General features: G+C 43.6%; 1 protein-coding gene across 1 annotated transcript in view; it reads right to left on the bottom strand.

Annotated features, from left to right (window-relative positions):
• CACHD1 (cache domain containing 1) overlaps positions 1-21,929 on the bottom strand; it is a 212,687-nt gene that overhangs the window by 11,204 nt on the left and 179,554 nt on the right. Inside the window, exons 13-26 of the mRNA XM_037136252.2 lie at positions 20,136-20,304; positions 18,521-18,663; positions 17,699-17,880; positions 16,433-16,543; positions 11,057-11,179; positions 9,799-9,898; positions 9,594-9,710; positions 7,178-7,338; positions 6,896-6,982; positions 5,403-5,519; positions 4,095-4,246; positions 2,676-2,837; positions 1,376-1,453; positions 638-739 (exon numbers count right to left, since the gene is read on the bottom strand). Coding sequence (XP_036992147.2) covers positions 638-739; positions 1,376-1,453; positions 2,676-2,837; positions 4,095-4,246; positions 5,403-5,519; positions 6,896-6,982; positions 7,178-7,338; positions 9,594-9,710; positions 9,799-9,898; positions 11,057-11,179; positions 16,433-16,543; positions 17,699-17,880; positions 18,521-18,663; positions 20,136-20,304 — 1,804 coding nt within the window. The remainder of the gene's footprint in view (positions 1-637; positions 740-1,375; positions 1,454-2,675; positions 2,838-4,094; positions 4,247-5,402; positions 5,520-6,895; positions 6,983-7,177; positions 7,339-9,593; positions 9,711-9,798; positions 9,899-11,056; positions 11,180-16,432; positions 16,544-17,698; positions 17,881-18,520; positions 18,664-20,135; positions 20,305-21,929) is intronic.

Raw genomic sequence — 21,929 nt, 5'->3', positions numbered from 1 at the left:
TTTCACCGTTCAGCCTGGAGCCCCCTGAGCATCCTACGGGTACTGTATATAACTCTGTGGCTGCACACGTTAGTCCTTTCGCCACGAGTTTCTTTCCTTCCCCATCCTTCAGGGCTCCGAGCAAATGCCTCTTTAATGAAACTTTCCCTGAGCTTCCCAGGCAAGGCTGGAGGGCAGGAAGTGGAATGTCAGAGGACAGCAATGTCTTTTGTCATGACCCAAAAGTACGTGCCTGGGAGAGCTCTTGAGGTCGCTGGTGTTTGCCAAGTAACAACTTAGGCAAAACACCAGTTGGACAGTAGGACCTACGAGGCTGCTGATCTACCAAGAATCAAGTGGGGTGGTAAGCAGGTGCCGCTTATACAATCTGAATCCCCTATTCACGGAGAAAACCTAGGAAGCCCTCTGTGTGCCCAGAGGTCATCTCACCTATGCCCAAGAGTGCTGGGACACAAGCAAAACCACCCCAGGGCTCTTTATAAGAGGGTCGTGTTGGTATGTGTCTTTTCCGAAAACTATGTCAAAATGATGTGCTTGAGCACAGAACAGGAAAGAGAGAGAAGAGTGGGCATGAGCACTGGCCCGCAGGAGTCCATGGGTTCCTCGGGCCCCTCCCGCACAGGGAGCCAGACCTTACCGTGGTCACTTTCTGTTCCCGAGCGGCCCCAGTAGCGACGCCGCCTTTCTGGACTGTGGGCGTGCCGTTCGATGACTGCCGCTATGAATCGTGTATTGCTGACTGTGGAAGGCAAGGATGGTTAGTTACTCTCATGCCAGCACCCTCGGTGGGCCAAGTGCATTTCCTCTGAGCAGGCTCACTCACATGCTGGGGTTATTCTGTGGAGAGCTAGAATATGTAATTTTCAGAGAACTCTGAGGATTAAGGGAGTTGGCTTTAGACCTGGGGCAGGGAGAGGTCCCTAATTACCTGTCTCTGACACGCATCAAGAAGATATGCTCCAAGGAGCTGAAGGCCAAGCTATCTCAACATTAATGAAACTCCCTTTTGATAAAGAAATGCCCCTTTGTTCCTGAGTTGTATCCATTAGTTTAGGGATTAAAAAATGCACTCTTCATCAAGTGCATTCCCTTCCTAAAATACTATGCAGGGAAGTAAGAAGGAGAAAGAAAAAAACGGAAGGGTGAGGCGTCTTTGGCCAGAGCACTGAATTCAAAAAAGAACATCATGAGAGCTTTTGAGATTTTTCTGGAACAAAGCAAATACCTACACTTACTCCTAATGAAAACAGGGGGGGAAGAGCCCATTGTGTCACAGCTCCTTAAACTTTAACACCAGCCAAAAGGCTGTAACAAGGAGTATTTATTCTGGATTGGCCTCCTGCTGACACTTGCGCGGCGTGGCGTTTGTACTCACTGATGCCTCTGTCTTCGTGGCTGTCGTCATCTCTCTCATCTCTGTCGTTCTCCAGGTTGGACATACGCACTGACATTTCTACCCACCATTAAAGAGAGAGAAACATGACTATTTCATCAAACAAAACCAACTACTTCAACACCCTGCAGAGTCTCATCAGATGGCTGAGTGACAGCTTCCCATCGAGAATGAGTCCTGTCTTAGGAAGAATGAACTGATCCCCCACCCTTTTTTCTTTCCTTGTCCTTTCTTTCTTCTTCTTTTTTAATGGAGGGGACAGCAGGACTCACGAGAGAGAACAGGGGCTCAGTCAAACCTGACACTGATTTCTGAAGAAACAGGAGAAGAGAAGCTGATAGACTGACAATTCTGCTCAAATGCCCAAAACAGGAGGAAGGGGTCACACGCCACAGCTGGCTGTGTTGATGAGATGCCGTCACGCAACCTTATAAAAGGTCAGGCCTCAGTGAACACTGGCTGGCAGCCGTCCTCAGTCTAACGGAATCTTACCAAGGGGAAAGAACTTCGTGATTAGCCCTGCTGTTAAGTCAGGCCACGTTATCCCATGATCCCCCATCAGGACCTCGGTCAGAGCGAAACACACAGACATCACCCGTCTTTGCCGCTGCAAGGGTGAGCTCCGTGCTCCTGGCTCAGTGCAGCAGGACAGCTGAGAGAGCCCACGGCTCGGGTCAGCACCTCCCTGGGGGCTTTGAGGAAGGAGGGCGGTTTTGTGCCTTGCAAAGGGTAATAGGCACCATGTTCAACTTTTGGTATGGAAGCCATGATTACAGATTAATCATCTTGTACCTGGCTTCATTTACCTATCCTGTTTTAAGAGAGGTGATCATCCCTTCACATGTGTGTTCATTCACAATATATAATAAAACATACAATAACAGCTGTGGTAAGAATAATTCACATTCTTGCCAATAGTGCCCTGGGGTATCTCTGGGTTGCCAGTGTCTTTGGTGCAGCAAAGGCAACGCATCCGAGCTGAGTGAAGAAGAAATTCCCACTCGGCGTTCCAGCTGCCCAGCTGGCCTGTTCCAGAGCCAGCCTGTGGTGGGGGAATGTGTGTAAGAAAAGGGAGGACCCGGGAACTTCCTAAGGAATCAAAAGGGGCTGAAGGAGGAAAGCAGGCTTTGGGGGCTCCTGAATCCACTCTGCAGAGGATGAAGATGCAGTCCTGCTCTCATAAGCGCCGAGAGGCTCACTCAACTGGCCACAGTCCCCCAGCCCAGGAGCCACCTAGGACAAGGACGCTGCTGTCCAGCTCTGAGATTCGTTCTGAGCTCACCTTGGGCAGCCAGAGGAGACATGTGCTGATGACTGCGGCGGTGGATCTGGTGGCGGTATGCATACACGGCAAGGACCAGGACCATGATGCATCCCATGATGCCTCCGGCCACGGGGCCCACGGGGGCACTTTTAATCATGTTCAGTGTGACCACCTCGTCACCTTCGGGAAAGCAAACAAACAGATGTCCTGTGTCAGGATTTCCCAAGTGCAGTGGCAGGAGCGGGGATGGGGGCGAGACAGGAAGGAACAGTGCAGGGCAGGGGTTTGGTGAAGGTAGCAGGGGCTGCTTTCAGCTCTGACTTCCTCAAAACGCACCAGAGTATGGGAGCAGTGACTTCATTTAACTCCAGGTTTGCAAATGAAATGCTAATTGCTCAGCAGAGTGAGAGCACACTTAGCAAGACCTGGTAAAACCAGTCAGCAGCTGAGAATCAAAAATAGGTGGTGGTCAGTGCTGGGAGCCCCGCTACCTGGGCAGGGGAGGCTGCACTTGGAAGAGAAGTACGGAGGGGAGGACAATGGGACCAATCTCAGAAATAAAGGGCACCAGGCGTACTCAATATGTGCTAAAAAGATCACATTTCAAAGCTTATGGGTTCCCTTTAAAATACCACTTGCACTTTTTGGACAGAAAACTGCAGGTGGGCATATGAAGTGACTTTCTCGAGCAAGGTCACTTCCCCCATGTGCTAACCTGGCTCAGTAGTAACACGTGAGCTCAGAACCCTGCCTCACATAGGGGCTCTGCTTCTGCAGACAGGCTACTGTGGGGAGACATTAATAACCGAGGTATTAATCGAAGGCTTACATATTTGCCTCATGGGCCAGCAGAGCTTTAGGAGTTTGCGCTAACCCTAGGAAGACACAGAGAAAATCTGACCAAGGGGTGCAGGTGGTACTTTCGAGGTCCTGGGGCCTGACCCCAGGGGCTTTCTTCCCTATAGTGTCCCCACATCCTCAGCCACTCCAGCTGGCTTCTGTTGACCTTGAGGCCTTAAATAATGATTTGCAGCCACAGGACTTCTCGCTCTGCAGAAGCCGGGAGGGAGAGTGGCAGCAGGAAATGGGTGTGCAGCGGTCCCCCCCGCCGGTCACTGGCCCTGTGCTCTGACAGCTGGGACTCGCATTCAGACAGACTCTAGGGTTCAACCACGCGGACATCAGGCCTGGTATTTCTCAGAACAAGCTTTATGGGAATGAATTCCAGGCTTGCAAAATTTGGCAGGCAGAAGGCTGTTCAGTCTGCTGAGAATATCTAGCCAGCTTTGAAGGTAATCATCTGCCTTGGTTTTGTAACGAAAAACTATTGGCAAAGGGATCAAGGAAGGAGAGGGTCATTGCAAGATTTCTGTCCGAGAATTCAGACAGAAAAATGTGTGTTCAAGAATCACGACAGTGGGTTCTCAACAGACATACCTATTGCTCCCATGTCATCGACGTAGGGACTTTTGGCTCCTACAATCCCCCCAAAGCATTCTTTCTGGGGCGCACAGTAGGATTTGTCCAGGTGAGTCTTTCCGTCGCTGTCCACCATACACCACTCACAGTCCAGCACGCCAAAACAGTCCCTGCCAGAGAGGCGACAAGGAGAGTTCCAGGAAGCGGTGTCAGGCAGGCTGGGGCCTCAGACAGCACTCAAGACACCCACTACCCATTCGTGCTGTAGCTGCCTGAGCCTTCGTTTCCTTTCCTCGTAAAATGAGAATAGCAGTGACCTGCCCGCGGAGAGCTGCTGTCTGTCCCTCAACAACTGGGAACTGAGACCTGAAACTGCTCTGAGTCAAACCAGGACACCCACACAACATGGAGGAGTGCAGGAATACTCAAAACCATCTTAAAGGACCACATGGCCACAAGGTGTGTTAGACTCTGGCCTAACATCTCCCAAGTGTACGGTCATTTAAAAAGAAAAGGAAAAAAAAAAAAAAAGAAAGGAAGGGAGAAAAAAATGATCAAATAATTTTGGGAAATACCCAGGAAGTTAAACAGATTTTCTTACTGTCAATTTCTTAGAACTTTCAATAAGTTAAGAGAACTATGACTCTCCCTGTGTAGTGTTTCTCAAACTTAATGGACTTTGGCTCATTGTACAACATCTCAATTTATCTGATGTCCTACTCCTCCTTTGCCAAAATCTACACCAGAAGTAGAACTGGCTGTCCTTCCTACCCATTAACTCTGTCTCATCAAATGGTAACCTGCAGCTATATACATAATAAAGAAATCACCCCGCTGCCATCCCTGGGGAGGAGGGGGGAACAGGAGACATGCAGTTTGCAGTTCTCAAAACCAGCTGCTTGTTAAGGAACAACACTGATCAGTTTCAGTGCATCCTACACACACAGCCTTCCTTGACTGCTGGGTTCCGGTTCTGGAGCCTTTGAGTTGCTGCCCCTTGCCCTTGCTTCTTCGTGCCATGTCCCCTCACTCATTTACCTTCCTATTTTACCTCAAGAATAACTTTCCCACCTATTTGTAACATATGGTACAAATGCCAAGTAGCAGTAACAAGTGAAACCAGACACGCTTAAACCCGGTGGATAAAGGACTTACAGATATCAGTTTGGGACCTGAAAAAAATTGATGCTACTTTTTAAAACATCAAGAACAGGAATGATAAATACCAGCTGGGAAAGCTCAGTGAGGACGCCAGTCACTGGACTTTACTAGGTTCTGCTCCAGAACCATCATGCTGACGTACGAGAAGCGCTGGGCGTGGCTTACCCACTTTCCAGCCTCTGGCTGCACCTGCTGTTGACACACTGGTGAAGAGCATCTTGCAGGCCAGGGTCCGTGGCTGTGTATGTCACTGGCTCCTGATGCACCTCGCAGCTTGGGTTTCTATTCAGGAGCAAGCCTACAGGTTAGGACCACATATATACCCAGCTCTCATGCCCCTGGCCCCTGTGGTGTCAGATCTGGGTTTGAATCCTGGCTTTGCCACTTAGATATATAAAGTCTTGAGCCAGGTCACTTAACTATTCTGAGCTTCAGTGTGTTCATCTTTATGTACAAAAGAATTTTTAAAAATGAGGAAATCATAGATATTTAACAAAATAGGAAAACATACAGTCAAAAGTGGCTGTTGCCTCCCCTCACTCGTCATTCTAAAGCTTACTTTTCACAGGTGACCACTGTTAATAATTTAATGGAGTCCTTTCAGATATTTTTTCTATGCCTAAATAGACATATATAGGTGACCCTTGAACAACATAGGTTTGAACCACGAGAGTCCACTTATATACTCATTTTTTTTTCCAGTAAATACCTGTCTTGTTTTTGGTCTGAGGTTGGGAGTCTGCAGATGCAGAGGGCTGACTCTGGGCACCATTTGATGCCATTTTATAGAGTGGCCTTGAGCATCTCTGGGTTCTGGTATCCACAGAGGGTCCTGGAACCAATTCCCTGCACATACTGAGGGGCATTGAAGTTTCTGGGGACTCAAGAGTTACACACATATTTCAACTGTGTGGGGCATGGCATCCCTAACCCCCGCTTTGTTCAAGGCTCAACCGCACTAGCATGCACGCACACACTTTAAGTTCTGGACAAGGGACTTATCACAATGTATTTCACTGGCCTTCAAATTTGCCACTATTATCAATAATGCTATGTTATGTGTGAGTGTGTGTGTGTGTGTGTGTGAAAGACACCTACATATTTATCACAGGGTTCATTTGAAAACTAAGTTGCGTAATGTGTGTAAAATCTCTGACACATGTTAACGCCTGTAACAGTCTCATGTTTTTTACATATAGTACATATATCGTTAATTCTTCCACAGCATTTAAATTTAAACCTGGAAGTGAACTTTATTATAAAGCACTACGGAGCTTGAAACATGGCTCACTGAATAGTTACATCAGGAGAATGAACTATCGTCTTATGTCCCTTTCCAAAGCAAACCTACAAACAAGACTCAAGGTATATCTACCATATTTCTAGGACTATAAGATGCACCGGACCATAAGACACTCTTAGGTTTTAGAGGAGAAAAATAGGAAAAGAAATTTTGAAGCAAAAAGTGTGGTAAGATTTAATAACCTGTGACCCCACTGTACCGCTGCATCCCCCCACCCCCGTCACAGCAAGCCAGGTAAGCTACATTCAGATTATAAGACACACCCCCATTTCTGCCCAAATTTGACGGAAAAGTACGTCTTATAGTCCAAAAATACGGTATACGCTCTCAAATATAGCACATAATTTTTTTTTACCGGTTCTCTGCATTAGTGAGGTTGCCAGTACACTCATTGACCTCTAGAGGGCACTCACAGGGACATTCACATTCGTTTTGTTCCATTCTGAAAAGCAAGAAGAAAGCTACCATGCAGAGGGTGAATAACAAATTATAAATGCTTCTGTAACCAGGGCTTTCACTTTCTCCAGGACATACCCAGCATTTTGTTTATTTTGCAGATGCCACTTCAGAATGACTGGCATCAGGTAAAATATTCAATGGCAAGGTAAATAGAGAATATGACCCACTGCATTTTTACCGGTGACAGTTGAGACAGAGCCGGTCCACCATGCTACAAGCACAGAAGGCAAGAGAGTCACACGTTTCATTGACGATGCCGACAAACGCATTGGTGCCTGGGATCCTCGCCAGTCGGTATTTGGAACAGTGGCTGCCATGCACGAGGTTCGTCAAATCCCCCTGTAGACAGCCGGGGCGTCAAAAGTGATAAGACAACAATGCAAGACTCAGCCTCACCCCAGCGAAAACACCCTTCGGCCACGTGCTGAAAATACCTTGCAGCAAACCTTAATTTCTGACTACAAAAGCAGTATTGTTAAAAAAACTAGAAGATAAAAATCATTTATAATGCCATCATAGATAATTCTCATTGAACTCTTGTGTATGTATCATTTATTCTTTTATCTATGCTTATAAAAATAAAATTCTCATAGATGTTTCTGTAATCTCTTTTTTCCTTTTTAACACTTAATAATATATCATAAAATGGAAAAAAAGCACAAGAATAAATGAAAGACAGCTTTCTGATAAGGAATAGTTTGAAATCAAAGGCGAACCTAAATAACCACAAATCATGCATCTTCTTCCTCCCCCAATAAAAACATCTGTTCTTTTAAAATAATAAAATTATTTAAAACCAAAGCCTCTTTAAGAGGCCAGTGTCCTGCTTCCAGAATATTTTTTTAAAAATCCAAGGAAAGCATTCTGTAACAAGAAAATGTGATAGCCAGTTTCCCGAATTGCCCAGTTTGCCACCACATGAGAAAATCAAAGATTCAAAAGTGGTGCTGTAACACTCAGCACGGTCATTCTTCCCTTCGTGTTGGCCACAGGTAGGTGGTAGGCCAGTTGTTTAAAGCCATGCTTGTTTCCATGCTGGTAACCCTCATATGTGCTTGGTCCGAATAAGCCTACCTCTGAGAATCACAGAGTGGGTGCTTGGAGGTCTTGGATGAATCTCCCACTGCCTAGCCACTACCCGCCTCTACAATATAAGTGATGACATGGGCTTTGCATCTTGTTCGCTCTAAGACCCAGAAATGCTCCATTTCCATGTTGGGATAACTTACACTGTGAAGACATTATTCTGGTTCATACAGAGGTGGGCAGGAGTAGGCTTACAGCTGTGAGTACATGAAACAGTTTCTTCTTCATTATTTATTAACTACTGTATTATTTTCCGTACGAATGACCGTAAACCTAGTTTTGCCCACCGCTGTATTTCACTAAAATTTGAGTTTCTGAAAATTTTCTGCTGGAGTATCCTGGCTCTCTCTCAGGAAATCACTGTACAAGTAGATCAGACACAGCAGTTGAGACTTTCCGCTGACAGACCTCCTGGCCGTCTCCCTCCGACTACTCAGGCCTCTCCGTGTCCCCCTTAAAGAAAGTGTGGGGTCTGAGCACAGTAACAGCGACTTTCCTTGCTTTGAACACACTATCATTTTAATATATTCATTTTTTAAAGATTTTATTTATTTATCTTTAGAGGGGAAGGGAAGGAGAGAGGGAGAGAAATATCAATGTGTGGTTGCATCTCAGGGGTCCCCTGCTGGGGGATGCAACTCCCAGCAACCTAGGGCATGTGCCCTAACTGGGAATCGAACCGCGATCCTCTGGTTCGCAGGCCCGTGCTCAATCCACAGAGCTACACCAGCCAGGGCAAATAATATATTCATTTTTTAAATTCTTTTTTACCCCCCAAACAATTGTGGGTTTTTTTTTGCAATTTTTTTGGGGGGGTAGGGGGGTGACCAAGTTTAGACTTTCCCTTAACCTATGATATCTTTAGAATTAACATTTAATTATAAATTTAGTGATATGAATACCTATTTTTCAATGAAAAGCTTACTTCTTTTAAATAACCTTTCGTTTGGAATGCTGGTTCTGACATTACCTGTTTCTGTACGTTCCCAGGCAGGATTGTTTACAAATCATTCTAAAGATCTTAAGAACATCCTTAAGATCTTTAACCATATCCAGGTAAGTGTGCAGTACCTCAAATCACACAGTGTTTGGCTGAAAAAAAGATAGTATTTTTGGAAGGTGTACATGAGAACTCCTGTCTTACAAGGTGGATGACCAAGAACTGACTGAGGGTGGCTTTAGGAACTTCAGGAGACTGAGTGAGTTCTAGAACACGGGAAGACAGAAACCCATGCTGCCACATATATTTACACAAGAGAGTGGGAACGGACTTCAGCAGACATTCCGTGCCTTTGAACAAACAAAACTAAAACAAAATACCAAGTGTGAGAACTCGGCTTTATATTCCGCAATTGTCATAACTGCAGAGCTGGACTAAGGTCCTGTCCTGTCCTATTGCTCTATAATTCCAATTCAGTGAAACGGCCAAGGGTAAAATAGACATTAACATTGTTCTATTTTACATTCTGCAGTGGGGAGAAAAGGAGAGTGGTGAGGAATCAACTTACCACCAGGCTCGTGTTGAATTTATAAAACCTCTGGACTGTCCTGTCACTGAAGCTGTTGCACAGGTTTTTCTTCACAAAGTTGGGGTGGTTCAGGATATCATTTGCTACCAGGGGCTCCTAACAAGGCCAAGCAGAGGACAAACGTCACGTCATCAGTGAGCTGCAGGCTGCTGGAGAACGGAGCCACCAGCTTTGCAACCAATACCTTGTGGGTTATGTGCTGTTGTTCCACAGGAGCGTGCCCTTTGGGGTCAATGAGGGTGGGGTGTGCCACCAGGTAGCCCCTGTCCTCCATTATGAAGCACCTGCAGCAAACAAGTGACAAAACGCGGTCACTGGGGCTCTTCTGCACTTGTAGAGAGCACTTATCGTGTAAGCCACAAAACAAACTGCATTTATCTTAGGTTCTTAATAGATACTCATGGATAAAATGAAGGATGACCGACAGGTAGGCTGATACACTATTCTTTAAGTAGTGCATCACCTGGAGGTACAAAGTCTCAGGTGAGAGAGTCAGTCACACCTGCCTCTGAAGTCACCTACGTAGCTCATAGACAATGGGGCCACCCTGTCCAAGTAGGTGGGACTTGAAGATCTTTGGCAATGGAGTATAAGCATGAACTTTACTCTTTATTTTGAGGAAGGAGATTCTCAAAAGAGTGGCCTTGAATATTTATAGGCACAAAGTGTAAGTAAAACATACAATTCCTCCTTTCGATGATAAATACACATAACGTAGGACATTCAGGGGACAAATAGAGTTGATGGAAATACAAAATAAGTAAAGCCAGAACTGCTCTAATCAAGACTACATTTTGCTCTATCTTACTCTACATTCTTTATAACAATTTGCCGTGAATCCTGTTATTTCCCCTTTAAGGGCCAAAGTGAAATTTAGCCGTGATGTGAAGCATGGGTCGTGAGACTGAAATGAGAAAGCTGTTTCTGAAAGTGGCCTGCATGAAATCAAGGGAATGCCCTGGCTTTGATCAGACACGCTCTTTTGAAATTCAGGCGACAAAGACGTTAGTCGCAGGAGCCTCTTTCTGGGGAAATGTAAAAGGGACAGTCTAAGTGCCTGAAACGTGGCACAGAGACTTTGGTTTGATAACAAAGTTAACATCAAAAGTACATCCAAAAGTACCCTCTGGTCCTTCTAGCACCCCAAATGTAGGAAACCTATGATTACTGACTTCTAAAGAAACAAGAGCTCTCAGAGAATTCTGTGCCACCATCACTTTCCTGCTTATGAGACAAGTCTGTTTGTCTAAATCACAACTGGTAAGCACCTGAGAAAAAGAAAAAAAAAACACCCCAAAACCTTCTTAATAGAACACCAAGAACCTAGACTCAGTTTTTGGTCCCAACCTTGACAATGTGCCTGCCATTCAACGAGACATATCCGATACTGTTTTCCTGGTATTTCTCGGCTAGAGAGGAAATGATGCCACCGAGGGGCTCACCTTATTTTGTTGCCGCCATCCTGGTTACAAACCGGTAGTAAGTCCATGAGAACTTTGTAGAAGTATCTGAGCGTGAAGTCAATGCCCATCACAGCCACAGTGTGTCCAGACGACATCTGTGTGCTTCATGTGAAAAAGATCAAAGAGGAGAAGAGGCATGTTTATCTGAAGGTAGAAGGAAGGTTCAACAGGAAGAAGATCGTATGGTATGAGAAATACATGCCCAGAGTTTCCAACCCTATACAAATGAATGACTAAATAACTGAGCTGGCATAACATGAGGACGTGATGAGAGAAAAATTCAAAACTAAAGGTAGCCCTTTCTTAAAATGAGCAGCCCAGCTAACAGGCAGGGATTTGGCTAGTCCTGACTATTGATGTTCAGACAATGACTGGATTACTCGTTAGCAAGAATATGGGGGTGGGAGTTGGGATGCATAGCTACTGTGGTTCCTGACAAGGAACCTTTATACAAGGGGCCGGAGTGAGCCCCTTAATTATTTCCTTCATTTTATAGGTAAGGAAACTGAGATGTTCCCAAGGTTAACTGACTAGTGTAAGGTCACAAAAAATTTAGTAAAAACGTCTGGCTCTTTTTATAATACTAACGTTGGTTGCACTCATAACAGCACTCATATTTTACAACAACACTCTCCTGGGTCTTAGGCCATTTCTTCCATCATTGTACAATGCTGCTCTCAGAAATGGGAGCACCCAGGAAGACACAGTCGGGCAGTGTGACATGGTGCTTACCCTTTTAGCTCTGGAAACAAGCAGATCTGGGACCAAATCCTGGCCCTGTTGGTTTCTATCTATGTGGCTCCTGGGATAATACTTAACCTTTTTAAGCTTCCGTTTTCTCATCTGAAAATGGGGATAATAATAGTATCTACCTCAAAACCAGTATCTACTGGTTTGGGGATGAAATGAGAATGTGTGCTTAGCAAGTTGCCAAACATCAAAAACACCGGATAAGGTGTTATAGCAAGAGTTATGCTGAAGAGAACTGAATAGAGCTTAAAGTTCAGTTCTAGACCAAGAGGGAATCCATTATTCTTTTAGAGAAATTGATAGATATAGCGGAAGCACTGTCTTCTCACTTGGAACCAAGGTTCTTCTTAATCTATGTCTATGAGCAGCGGAAAGGGCTTGGTTACTTGGCCACTTTTTCGGCTGGGAATTCTCCAGGTCTATCTAGCACGGCACGTTCCAAGAGCTCATAACCATCATCATCCACCCAAATGGTCTCTTTATAAAGAACATACCAAAAGAAAAATGACACTGTTATTGACTAAAAAAACAACACAAAACAACAAGCCCTTCAAAAACTAATTGGAAAGCTCAGAAGGAATTTCCCCAAGTAAAATCCTATTTTGGAAAATCACAACTTGGGAGTGAGTGACATTAGCTTTGCCATGTAGACAACTGCCCCCGTCTGGTCACTGCCAACACTGACACTAACTTACAACAGCCTAAACCCCAGCCTCATCCCACCACCCGCTCCAAACGAATAACCAGTAGGGAAAAGGACCATGGCCCATAAAGACATTTCTATTGGAGCTTTGCTGTCAGAACTGAGTTTGGGATGGGATGGGGGAGGACCATGGTGTGGGATTATCTTTGAGAGGCTATTGCCTCAATATGAGCCCCATTTTTACTGAAGTGACTTAAATCCTACCATGGAAGAAATTCGAGACTTTATTGCCTTACATTATGGTACTAGAACAGCTTCTATTTAGGGAATGTTCACAATTTATAGGCACTCTGGTAGGCATTTATATATATCATTTCAATTACTTCTTCACAAAAATATACGGGTAATATCATTTCTAGAAAATTGAAGCTTGGGAAGATTAAGTACTTGGCAAAAAAGTCACACAGTGAATGACTGGTGAAGGCAAAAAGCTAAACTCAGTGTCTTCAGCTCCAAAGTTTATACTGCTCCTCATCATCGGGCTACACTGTCTCCTTAGATCTGCACGGCACTTAGGAGTTTCCGAACAATTTTACATGATCCATTCAATTTCCTGCTGAGATATCAAAAAGGAATTATAGTCACTACTTAAAAAACGAAAACTTAGGTTTGGAATGATTAAAAGACTTAAGCAAGATCGATCGCCTTTTATTTATGGTATACAGTCTCGCATGCAAATTTGGCTCTTCCTACAATACTTCAGCTGCCTCAGTTAAAAAATACAAATCTGGTATTTGGGGGTAAGTTAATTTTGTTTCTAAACTTCCCCTGTTTGATTGCCATCTGTTCCAATATGATCAATAAGCTGAAGTACAAGCATGCACATTGCCCATGTAAATCTAATGTTCATATTTTACCTGCATTTCAAAAATGTACACTGTTACCATAACCCACAAAGATTATCATAGAAAAATCAAACCAACCCTACATTTCTAAGTACAATAAAACATGCTGTTTTCTCTGTCGAAGACTCATCTGATTAGTCCCTCAGTGACTGACCGAACTTTATCATCTTTATCAGCATTATCACTCTCTCCAAAGAACACACACCTGCATTCTCAGGCCACTAATAATGCTTATGGAAGAACCACAGCTCTGTTACTATGAGCAAATGGTGAGTGAGCAAAGAGCCAGAAAAACTCCTCCCCAAGCTACCAGCCAAACCACACCTATAAACCAGGGCTGAATGTGGATGCCTCCCGATACGGTGAACAGCAGCTGAGGTTCCCTCTTCCCACCCATTAAAATGCCAGAAACTGAAAGCAGGAATAGAATGATAATGAAAATAACTGTCATTTATTTGGGATTTGATATTGGTAAGCACAGTGCTAAGCATTTTACATGTATCATCGCTAATTCTCTTATCATTTGATATGGGCATTCTGATCTCTGCTGTGCTCAGAGAGGCCACGGAACAGACTGATAGGCATTTAACCTTCACTGAGCCATTGCCATGTGCCAGGCGCTGTCTCTAAGGGCTTCCCATACATTATTTAATGTCCTCATGAAACCATCATTTGAGATAGACCCTAATATCCCTCTTTCATAGGTGAGGAAACCATAGTAAAAAAGGAACTTGTTTATACAAATAGTAAATGGCAAATCAAGTTTTTCAGAGTAGAACCACATCTTAGGAGATTAGGTTCACAAGTTGGCACACGAGGCCGAAATCACTAGTAATTATTTGAAAAAACTATCTTTGCAGAGAGTCCATCTACTAATACATCCATTAAAGCTATGGATGCTTTGGTTGAGAACTGGAAGTGGTGGCTGCCTTGCATTCTAAACTGTGCTGAATGAAAAATACAAGGCTTTAAATAATAAAAGCATGCTCAGCCAAGGAAATGTTCAAATGATCAAGTCCATGACACTGTGCACCAATCAAGGCATGAGCAGGTACTTATTCTTGGAATACACTCTCCCTGAGTGACTGGTGGACGGAATCCAGGATTTAAACAGCAACTGAACTCTTGTTAAGCTTAACCAAACTTGTATGTCTTAAACACACTATAAAAACTAACCAAACAAGGCAGCTGAACCTAGGTACTGTATTTTGCCATGTATAATGTGCACCCATGTTTTTGGCCAAAACTTTCAGGAAAAAAACCTTTCATTTTAATTTAATTTTTTATTTATTTGTATTTAGAAACAAAACCAATGATCATATTCCAGGGTATTATTTTGCATATGGATATCATTATTGCTTTCTTGCATTTTTAAGAGTTACACTTTTAACACATAAAAGAATTAAAAACATTTAAATAGATATGGAACTAGTACTACCCATGTATAATGTGCATCCTCATTTTTCCCTAAAAAATTTGGGCAAAAACTGTGCATTATACACTGCAAAATACGGTATTTCTAACTAGAAAGCCCATCATATTTTCATCATACTTCATTTGGACTGACACCATAAATATTTATAAATAAACTCAGTGAAAATTCTCCTACCCATTCCGATTCCCCCAAACGTGTACATGTACTAATGCATATGAGCATTAAAATCTGTACCTCCCAGTGGCAACCCTACTGTGCCAAGGAAAAGAACATCGTACAGAAGGGAGGAGGAGAAGCTAGTGGATATGGACGACGAGTGGCAGGTGTGAGAAGCCTGGTGGAACGTCAGAGACCAAGAAAGAAACACACGGTCACTGTTTTCAACCTGCTTCCCTACGATACCTTTAAGAGCCCGTTCCACTGGCATCAAAAACCAAGGTAACTGCCGCCCCCTTAAAGAAATCACCTATATTTATTTTTCTCAACTGATTAGTGTAAAAGTGATGACAGGTGTTGCCACTCAGACAATTGTAGGCGTATGCCTGGCAGATGGCCTGTTAATGAAAACACTGAAAAGGTCTGCTCGAAATGAGTCTTTCCTTGTTTACATGTGGAATATTACAGTATGGAAGCAGCTGACAGAGCCAAACGGATACAGTGCCCTGCAAAGAAATCAAAACTTGGCTGGTGGCAGGGCTCTGCTTTCTGCAGAGACACAGGTCACGATGAAATGCCACTCAGCCCTGCTTCCCAATTCTAACTCCCAGTGAACCTGCATTAGAAGAATTCTACCGAATGTCAGTCACTCGATATATAATGAGCACCAGTGGAAAGCATAAGGTTAAGCAAGGAAACTTGTCTCCCACAAATTTTTAAGGCAGCATTACAGGTACCAGTTAAAATATGGTCTTTCTTGGTTGCTAGGGGAAAAAAAATAACTACTTATAAAGTGAAGGGGTTAAAAATGTATTCAAGGTGTTTGACTTGCCTTCGCTTCACTGACATTTGCAGATTAAATACAGAAACTTCAAAAACAGGAAATATAAAGCACTCTAAATATATTTACAGTTGACAGTGACATTTTATAGCATTCCAAGAAAGTCAATTTTCAAAATGTCCTTTTATTTTTCAAGAGGCAGTGAGAAGACAAAGTAAACACAACAAACTCCTATATAATTCTAAAGAATTAGACCCCAGTACAAGAGGTCATAAATTTGATGTCTTGATTCTTTTTTCCCTCCACTAAAAATGGCCCTTTCATTTGGAAACTACTCAGTGATGATAACTGCCAGGCTCCTATTGCTGTTTCTTGGATTGGTTTAAGACTTGACATTTCTCCAACGTGCTCTACTGAATCTAACATCTTTCCTTTTCTTCTTCCTAAGCATCATCCTGGCTGCCAAGAACAGGGCTATGAACTCATCATGACTCAACCCTGTGAGGTAGTATTGCCCCCATTTTACAGGTGGCAGAAGGAAGCACAGGGAAGCCACAGTGACACAGCTGAAGAAGATACGCCTCAGCTTGCCTCACTGCAAAGGTCATGCTTTTGCCATTAATCTACTTAAATTTTCAAAATACCCTTGCTATGTTCAAGAAATGCCTAGAAATCACAGCATTACCTGGAGGAGTGGATGGTATGACTGATGGTCACCACATAGCCGGCTCCTCCAACATCCAAGTAAGGGCCGGTCAGAGAAATCAGCCCTGGGTTAGCGACTGCATGGAGGTACCTAATGGAGACCAAAGAAAGTCATGCTGTTTTAGGGTCTGAATAACTCTGTAAATTTTAAAGAAAAGAGAGCTTGTAATTCAAAACAATATTTATGGGGGACTGAGTGAAGAAAGTGAAATGATTGAGAAGTACAGATAGGCAGTTAAAAAATAATCATGGGGATGTAAAGTACAGCACAGGAAATACAGTGAATCATCATGTAATCGCTGGGGCCAGGTGGGTACTGGAAATATCGGGGGCAGCACTTCGTAATGTTCGCGACGTTAGAACCACTTTGTGGTCCGCCTGAAAATAACACAACATAATACTGAATGCAAGCTGTAAATGACAAAGTTTTTTAAAAAGGTCAGAAATATTTATTATTAATAGTGCCTATTTACAATAAAATTCAAAATGGCTCGTATCTTTAATGTCGGACCATAGCATCAACACAAGAGGTCAGAAAATATAAAACACTCCTTTAAAAAAGATACTGCACTGAACTTTGAATAGGCTCTATTCTATAGATGTTTTACACACTATAATAAAAATAAATGAATGAAACAGAAGCAAATACAATTCGGCACATAGAAACGTGTCCTGGGTTGGTGCGGGGGGAGGAACAGGCAGTAAAATCAATGGCCGACTCATTAGTCACTTGGTTACCAAGCAGCACAAGGCTAGAAATTTTATTTTTATGCCCAAGTTACTCTGCTGCTGTATCACCTGACCAGCACTTGTTTTTTGAAAGCCAGAGTACAAAGAAAGCCCAGAAGTAAAAAAAAGAAGTTTTCGAATTTATACATGTTCATTTTTCATAGGTCGTACATGAGCCGTAATTTGATGCATAATCACACGCAATGACACCAAGCAAGGTGTCTCTGCAGACACCTTGCACGCGAAGCAGGAATCGAGCTAACCTCTAGGAACTGAAATGGCCCAGCATAAAGCATTTCAATCTCAAAATTTCACCGAAGAGATAACACACTGTACACCGAGGAAACCCACAATGCTGTTGTTAATACATTTTTAAAAACTAATAAAAAAATGTTTGCAGTGCCATGAAAGTTATCTTCTTTAATGTGACTGCCTGAAGTTGCTTTATAGTATTTACTTATCATGTCTCTCCAGGATTTGGGGGGAACCTTTGATAATGCAAGCCCCGACAACTCACCATTGTCTCCTAGTGGGATCAAATGCTTTGTCCATGAGGGAACCAGGATAAATTCTGAGGACGCCATTGGGTGTTGCTATGTAACGGCGGACAATGTACGTGTTCAGGCTACTCATTTCCATTTGTGTCATCCATTCATCTGTGACGTGGCTGGTGGCCATTACTTCATTTCTGACAGAGAACTGGGCAACAAAGGAAGACATAGCAGGGATCCTTTAAGACGCACATGAAAAGAGAGCAGGCTGCTGGCAGGGCTTCCCAAAGCTCTCTTGCAGAGAAGCCAAAGCCCAATTACTTCTTAAAAATCTTTCCACAGCAGATGGATATAGCCAAACTTGGTGAAAACAAAAGCTTACTGAAATACAGCCAGTGGATGTGTGAATGTGTGATTTACTCCATTGTTCATCCAACTGAGGCAAGATCCTACAGTGAAACATCTCTCTCTCTCTCTCTCACTCACACACACACACAGAGCCCAGCTAACTCTCTGCTCCTTAAACTTCATCATATTTATCTCAACAGACAAGAGGGGCACTTTACTTCCTTCTCCTGGGAAAGTTTTATTGATCTGCAAAGCACACCTACAACCTAGCAAACCCCTAGTGCCTCTAAGGTCCCCCTAAAAGTCTTCATCTGGCTCACAGGGCTTCTTAATCCATCAGAAGGGTCATCACCAACCAACCTCCCCGGGGCCACACACTGTCTCTCTGGCTCTGCAGCCAAAGGCACAGACCCAGAGCTGGGCTTCCCGCTTTGACGATTCCCTGCCAGCAGCCCTCCAAGGCCTGAGGAGGGGCACAGCAGAAAAGGGCCAGCGCTCACCTTGAGCCCCGGGTTAGCGATGAGGCGGGTGTTGTCACTGAGATAGGCTGTGTAGTGCTCCACCATGCGCTTTGTCTCTGGCTGGCTGAGGTGCTCGTAGGGGGAGGAAAAACTGCCAGCGGACAGCATGACCGTCGGACTTTCTGAAAGAGAGCAGATGAAGCAGGCCTGAGAACGCTGAGGCTTCACTTAGGCCCAAACAGGAGCATCCCTAAGGATCTGCCAGTCCGTCAGCCGTGGTGGCATAGAGTCTCCCATAAGGAAAGCAAAGAACTTGACAATGAGCTAAAAAGGAAAAATGCCACATTTCTCTCCCTCCAGGGAGCTTATAGTCATGAGTGAACCAGGAGAGATACATGTACAAATACATAAATGCCCGAAATGGCCAATGTTCAAGATACCTCAGACCTACACATAATATACTTACTAGGACCAAGGAGGCAGGCATGTGACATGGAGTCAGATGGAGTTGAACCTGGGCTCCACTGTGTCCTGGCTAGAATGTGTCCTATTTAGTCTGTCCTGGTCTCCTGATCTCATATCCAGACAATATTTCACCAGGGAAACTGAACACATGCTCTCATATGTCAGCATGGTGGCTTCTATTCTTGATCCCCTTCCCGTCTGTGGCCCCTATAACTCAGTTTGCCAGCTGTTATGATTTTCGAACCCTAAGTATTTCAACAGTGGAAAAGAGAACACTTATTTTACAGTACTGTGAGCATACTGTGTTGTTTTGACAACATACACCACAAATGCCGAGCCTGGGCCTGGCGTACGGCAGCACGCAGTACAAGAGGTGGCACTGTGGCATGAGTGACAGCTCGGCCTTGCTGCTTTCTGGGTTACCTTGGGAGCGGTCTGTATTTCCAATAAGCCCAATGTCCTCATGCGTAATAAGTCAACTCAGAGGAAGAATGTCACAAACAACAAATGTAAATTCCCTTTTCCTTTTTAAAAATTATTTGCCTATTTCCTGAACTCTTTTGAAGACAGGGCCCTGTGGTAGATACAGATGTGCTATAGAGACACACAGGTTTGCCTTTCTGAGACTCCTTTCACTACTTCTCCACTCCTACACTGTATATCCCCCAGTCCCCATGTCCCGACCCCCACATCTGAGTGCTCGCCTCTTATCGGGCCATATCTGCAACTCTCTCTGATGGACAGTCTTTGGGCTACTAAGCCCTCTTCTTCAGGCACTAGCTGAAAGCCGAAAGTGACTATGGAATATGGAAGTCCTCACATTTCTTGAGCCTGGGCGAACTCTGCAGTATAATTAAACTCCAAAGCCCCCCCTACAGGATTAGGCGGAGGCTGCAACTTTACCTAAAATTAAACTCTTGCTTGCTTTCTCCTCCTTCCCTATCCTGTTTCCCTTACTTTGTCGCTGCTTTCTTCTGAGAGCCCATCCTTAATAAATCAACACACAAATCTTCCACCGCAGTGTCTGATGGAGAACCAGGTCCAAGGTAAGGCTTAAACTCTTTTCACTCTGGCATCCCCAAACTGGCACTGCAGACATGCAACATCTTTTTTTTTAAATTCAAACTGATATTTATGGTGAGCTATTATGAGTAAGACCACAGAGAAGCAGAGAGGTGCAAGGCTTTACCTAGAGTGGCCAGCTGCTTGAAGTGGAGGCACGCACTAGGCTGGCCCAGGAGGTCCAGCCGGTGGTAGAGCAGCTTGCTGCTCGGGACAGTGTTGAGGTTCTTCAGTTGTCTGACAGGTATTTCTGGTTGTATCACCACAATGCAGAGAATAAAGGAAGTGTCTTGTACCTGGGAAAAAAACGATAAAGAATTTCTAATACAGAAGGTGAAGGTTCCTGGGAATAGTGACTTTGCCCCACATTATATTCTGCTGTCTCCTAGCCCACATGGAAAAATGTGTGATGGGTTGATGAGTGAAAGAAAGACACAAAGATGGCAGGACGGACAATATCTCTGGCAAAGATTACATTTTATGTTTCTGATGTTCCTTTCTGATACAGGAAAATCAATGTGTGTAGTGGAAAATCATGAAGCTAATGAAAGGATCAGAAAATCTAGTCCCTTTGAACAACGACCCCAGCCCTCTTTTGCTTATTTAAGCTGGAACATGGCATGAGAATACAACTGTTATTTCCTATGGGGTTTGAAATGCAATTTAAAATACAGGGTCCAGCAGAAGTAAGGCCTGCTTGAGCGTGGTCAGTAGGGTAACAATACGGGTGTAATAAGTTATATTTTTAATTTGAACATTTCACCTAAAATGTCATATGGTGTGCTTGAGTGTGATATTGTGATGTTACAGAATTACATGCTCATGATTTTATCATAAAAATGGGGCATTATTTGTGCCAGAGCCTGTGTATACCTGGTTTTGCAATGAGGGTTTCAAGAAATGACTATTTTTAAAGCAAATTACGAATCCACATACACAGGCCATATAGAATCTGGTTTATTTGTCCCATCCAACCATCTCCCCTCCTGGTTGTATGTGACCGGGATTTCCGACTCACGACAAGTCCGGATCCTGTAGCCCCCTCACCAGGCCTGCCTGACATGTCACTTCAGACCAGGACAGGTGAAGTGCTGCAGCTTAGCCTAAATTATTCAGCTTATATGTGGGAGTACTTTCAAACTCACTTTGCTCCTAAGAATGAATGCTTGTATAACATTTAGTAAGAAAAATGTCCACCAAAGTATCAAAAACCAAGTTGAGCCACTCAGTTCTAGCTCCTTGACTTAAAACCAGAAAAGAGCCAAAATCTCCTTAAGTCCACTGTGTTAGGAGATGGACAGAATCTATTTAAAAGATAGTCTGTAAATACATGAAGAGTGATAACCAGCTAAATCAGAATTAAAGCAGCTCAAAGGATTTAGTTAATGGATCAAGGAGAAAACTTTAACTAGGCAGGTTAGAGTTAAGTGTAATTTCAGGTTTATGAGGATAGGGGCAGAATCTTTTTAAACATAGGAGAAATTTGCATCTTTTTGAAACTGCTTTCAAAATTGCTACTGCGGATATTCAATTAGATTAGCAAGTTTAATCCTCTTCCTCCACCCACCAAATTAGAAAATGACAGGGAGGTGCCAAGTGGCATTTACTGTTTCCTTTCTTCCAACTCACTGAGTCACCCTGCCAGTTGCTTTCCTGTGTTGCATGTTCCAAAGAGCCGAAAGATAAAAACTTTACCAGAATGACCAGAATATAAGTTTATGATCGTGTCTATTTAGCAAGAGAAAAATAAAGTGACTCCAAGTCCTGGACCTACTGGGGTTATCACTTAGTAAAGTACATAAATGTCTAATCATTATGTTGTTATACCTGAAACTAGTATAACATTGTATGTCTGTTGTCATTAAAAAAAATTCAGACAATTAGAAACCAAGTCACCCTAGAATACTTTATAAATATTTGT

The sequence above is a fragment of the Artibeus jamaicensis genome, unplaced genomic scaffold, assembly GCF_021234435.1.
Source record: "Artibeus jamaicensis isolate MK-2021 breed Jamaican fruit bat unplaced genomic scaffold, CSHL_Jam_final scaffold_1019, whole genome shotgun sequence".
In the NCBI taxonomy this organism is placed as follows: Eukaryota; Metazoa; Chordata; class Mammalia; order Chiroptera; family Phyllostomidae; genus Artibeus; species Artibeus jamaicensis.
This window is presented reverse-complemented; position numbering and strand designations above follow the sequence as displayed.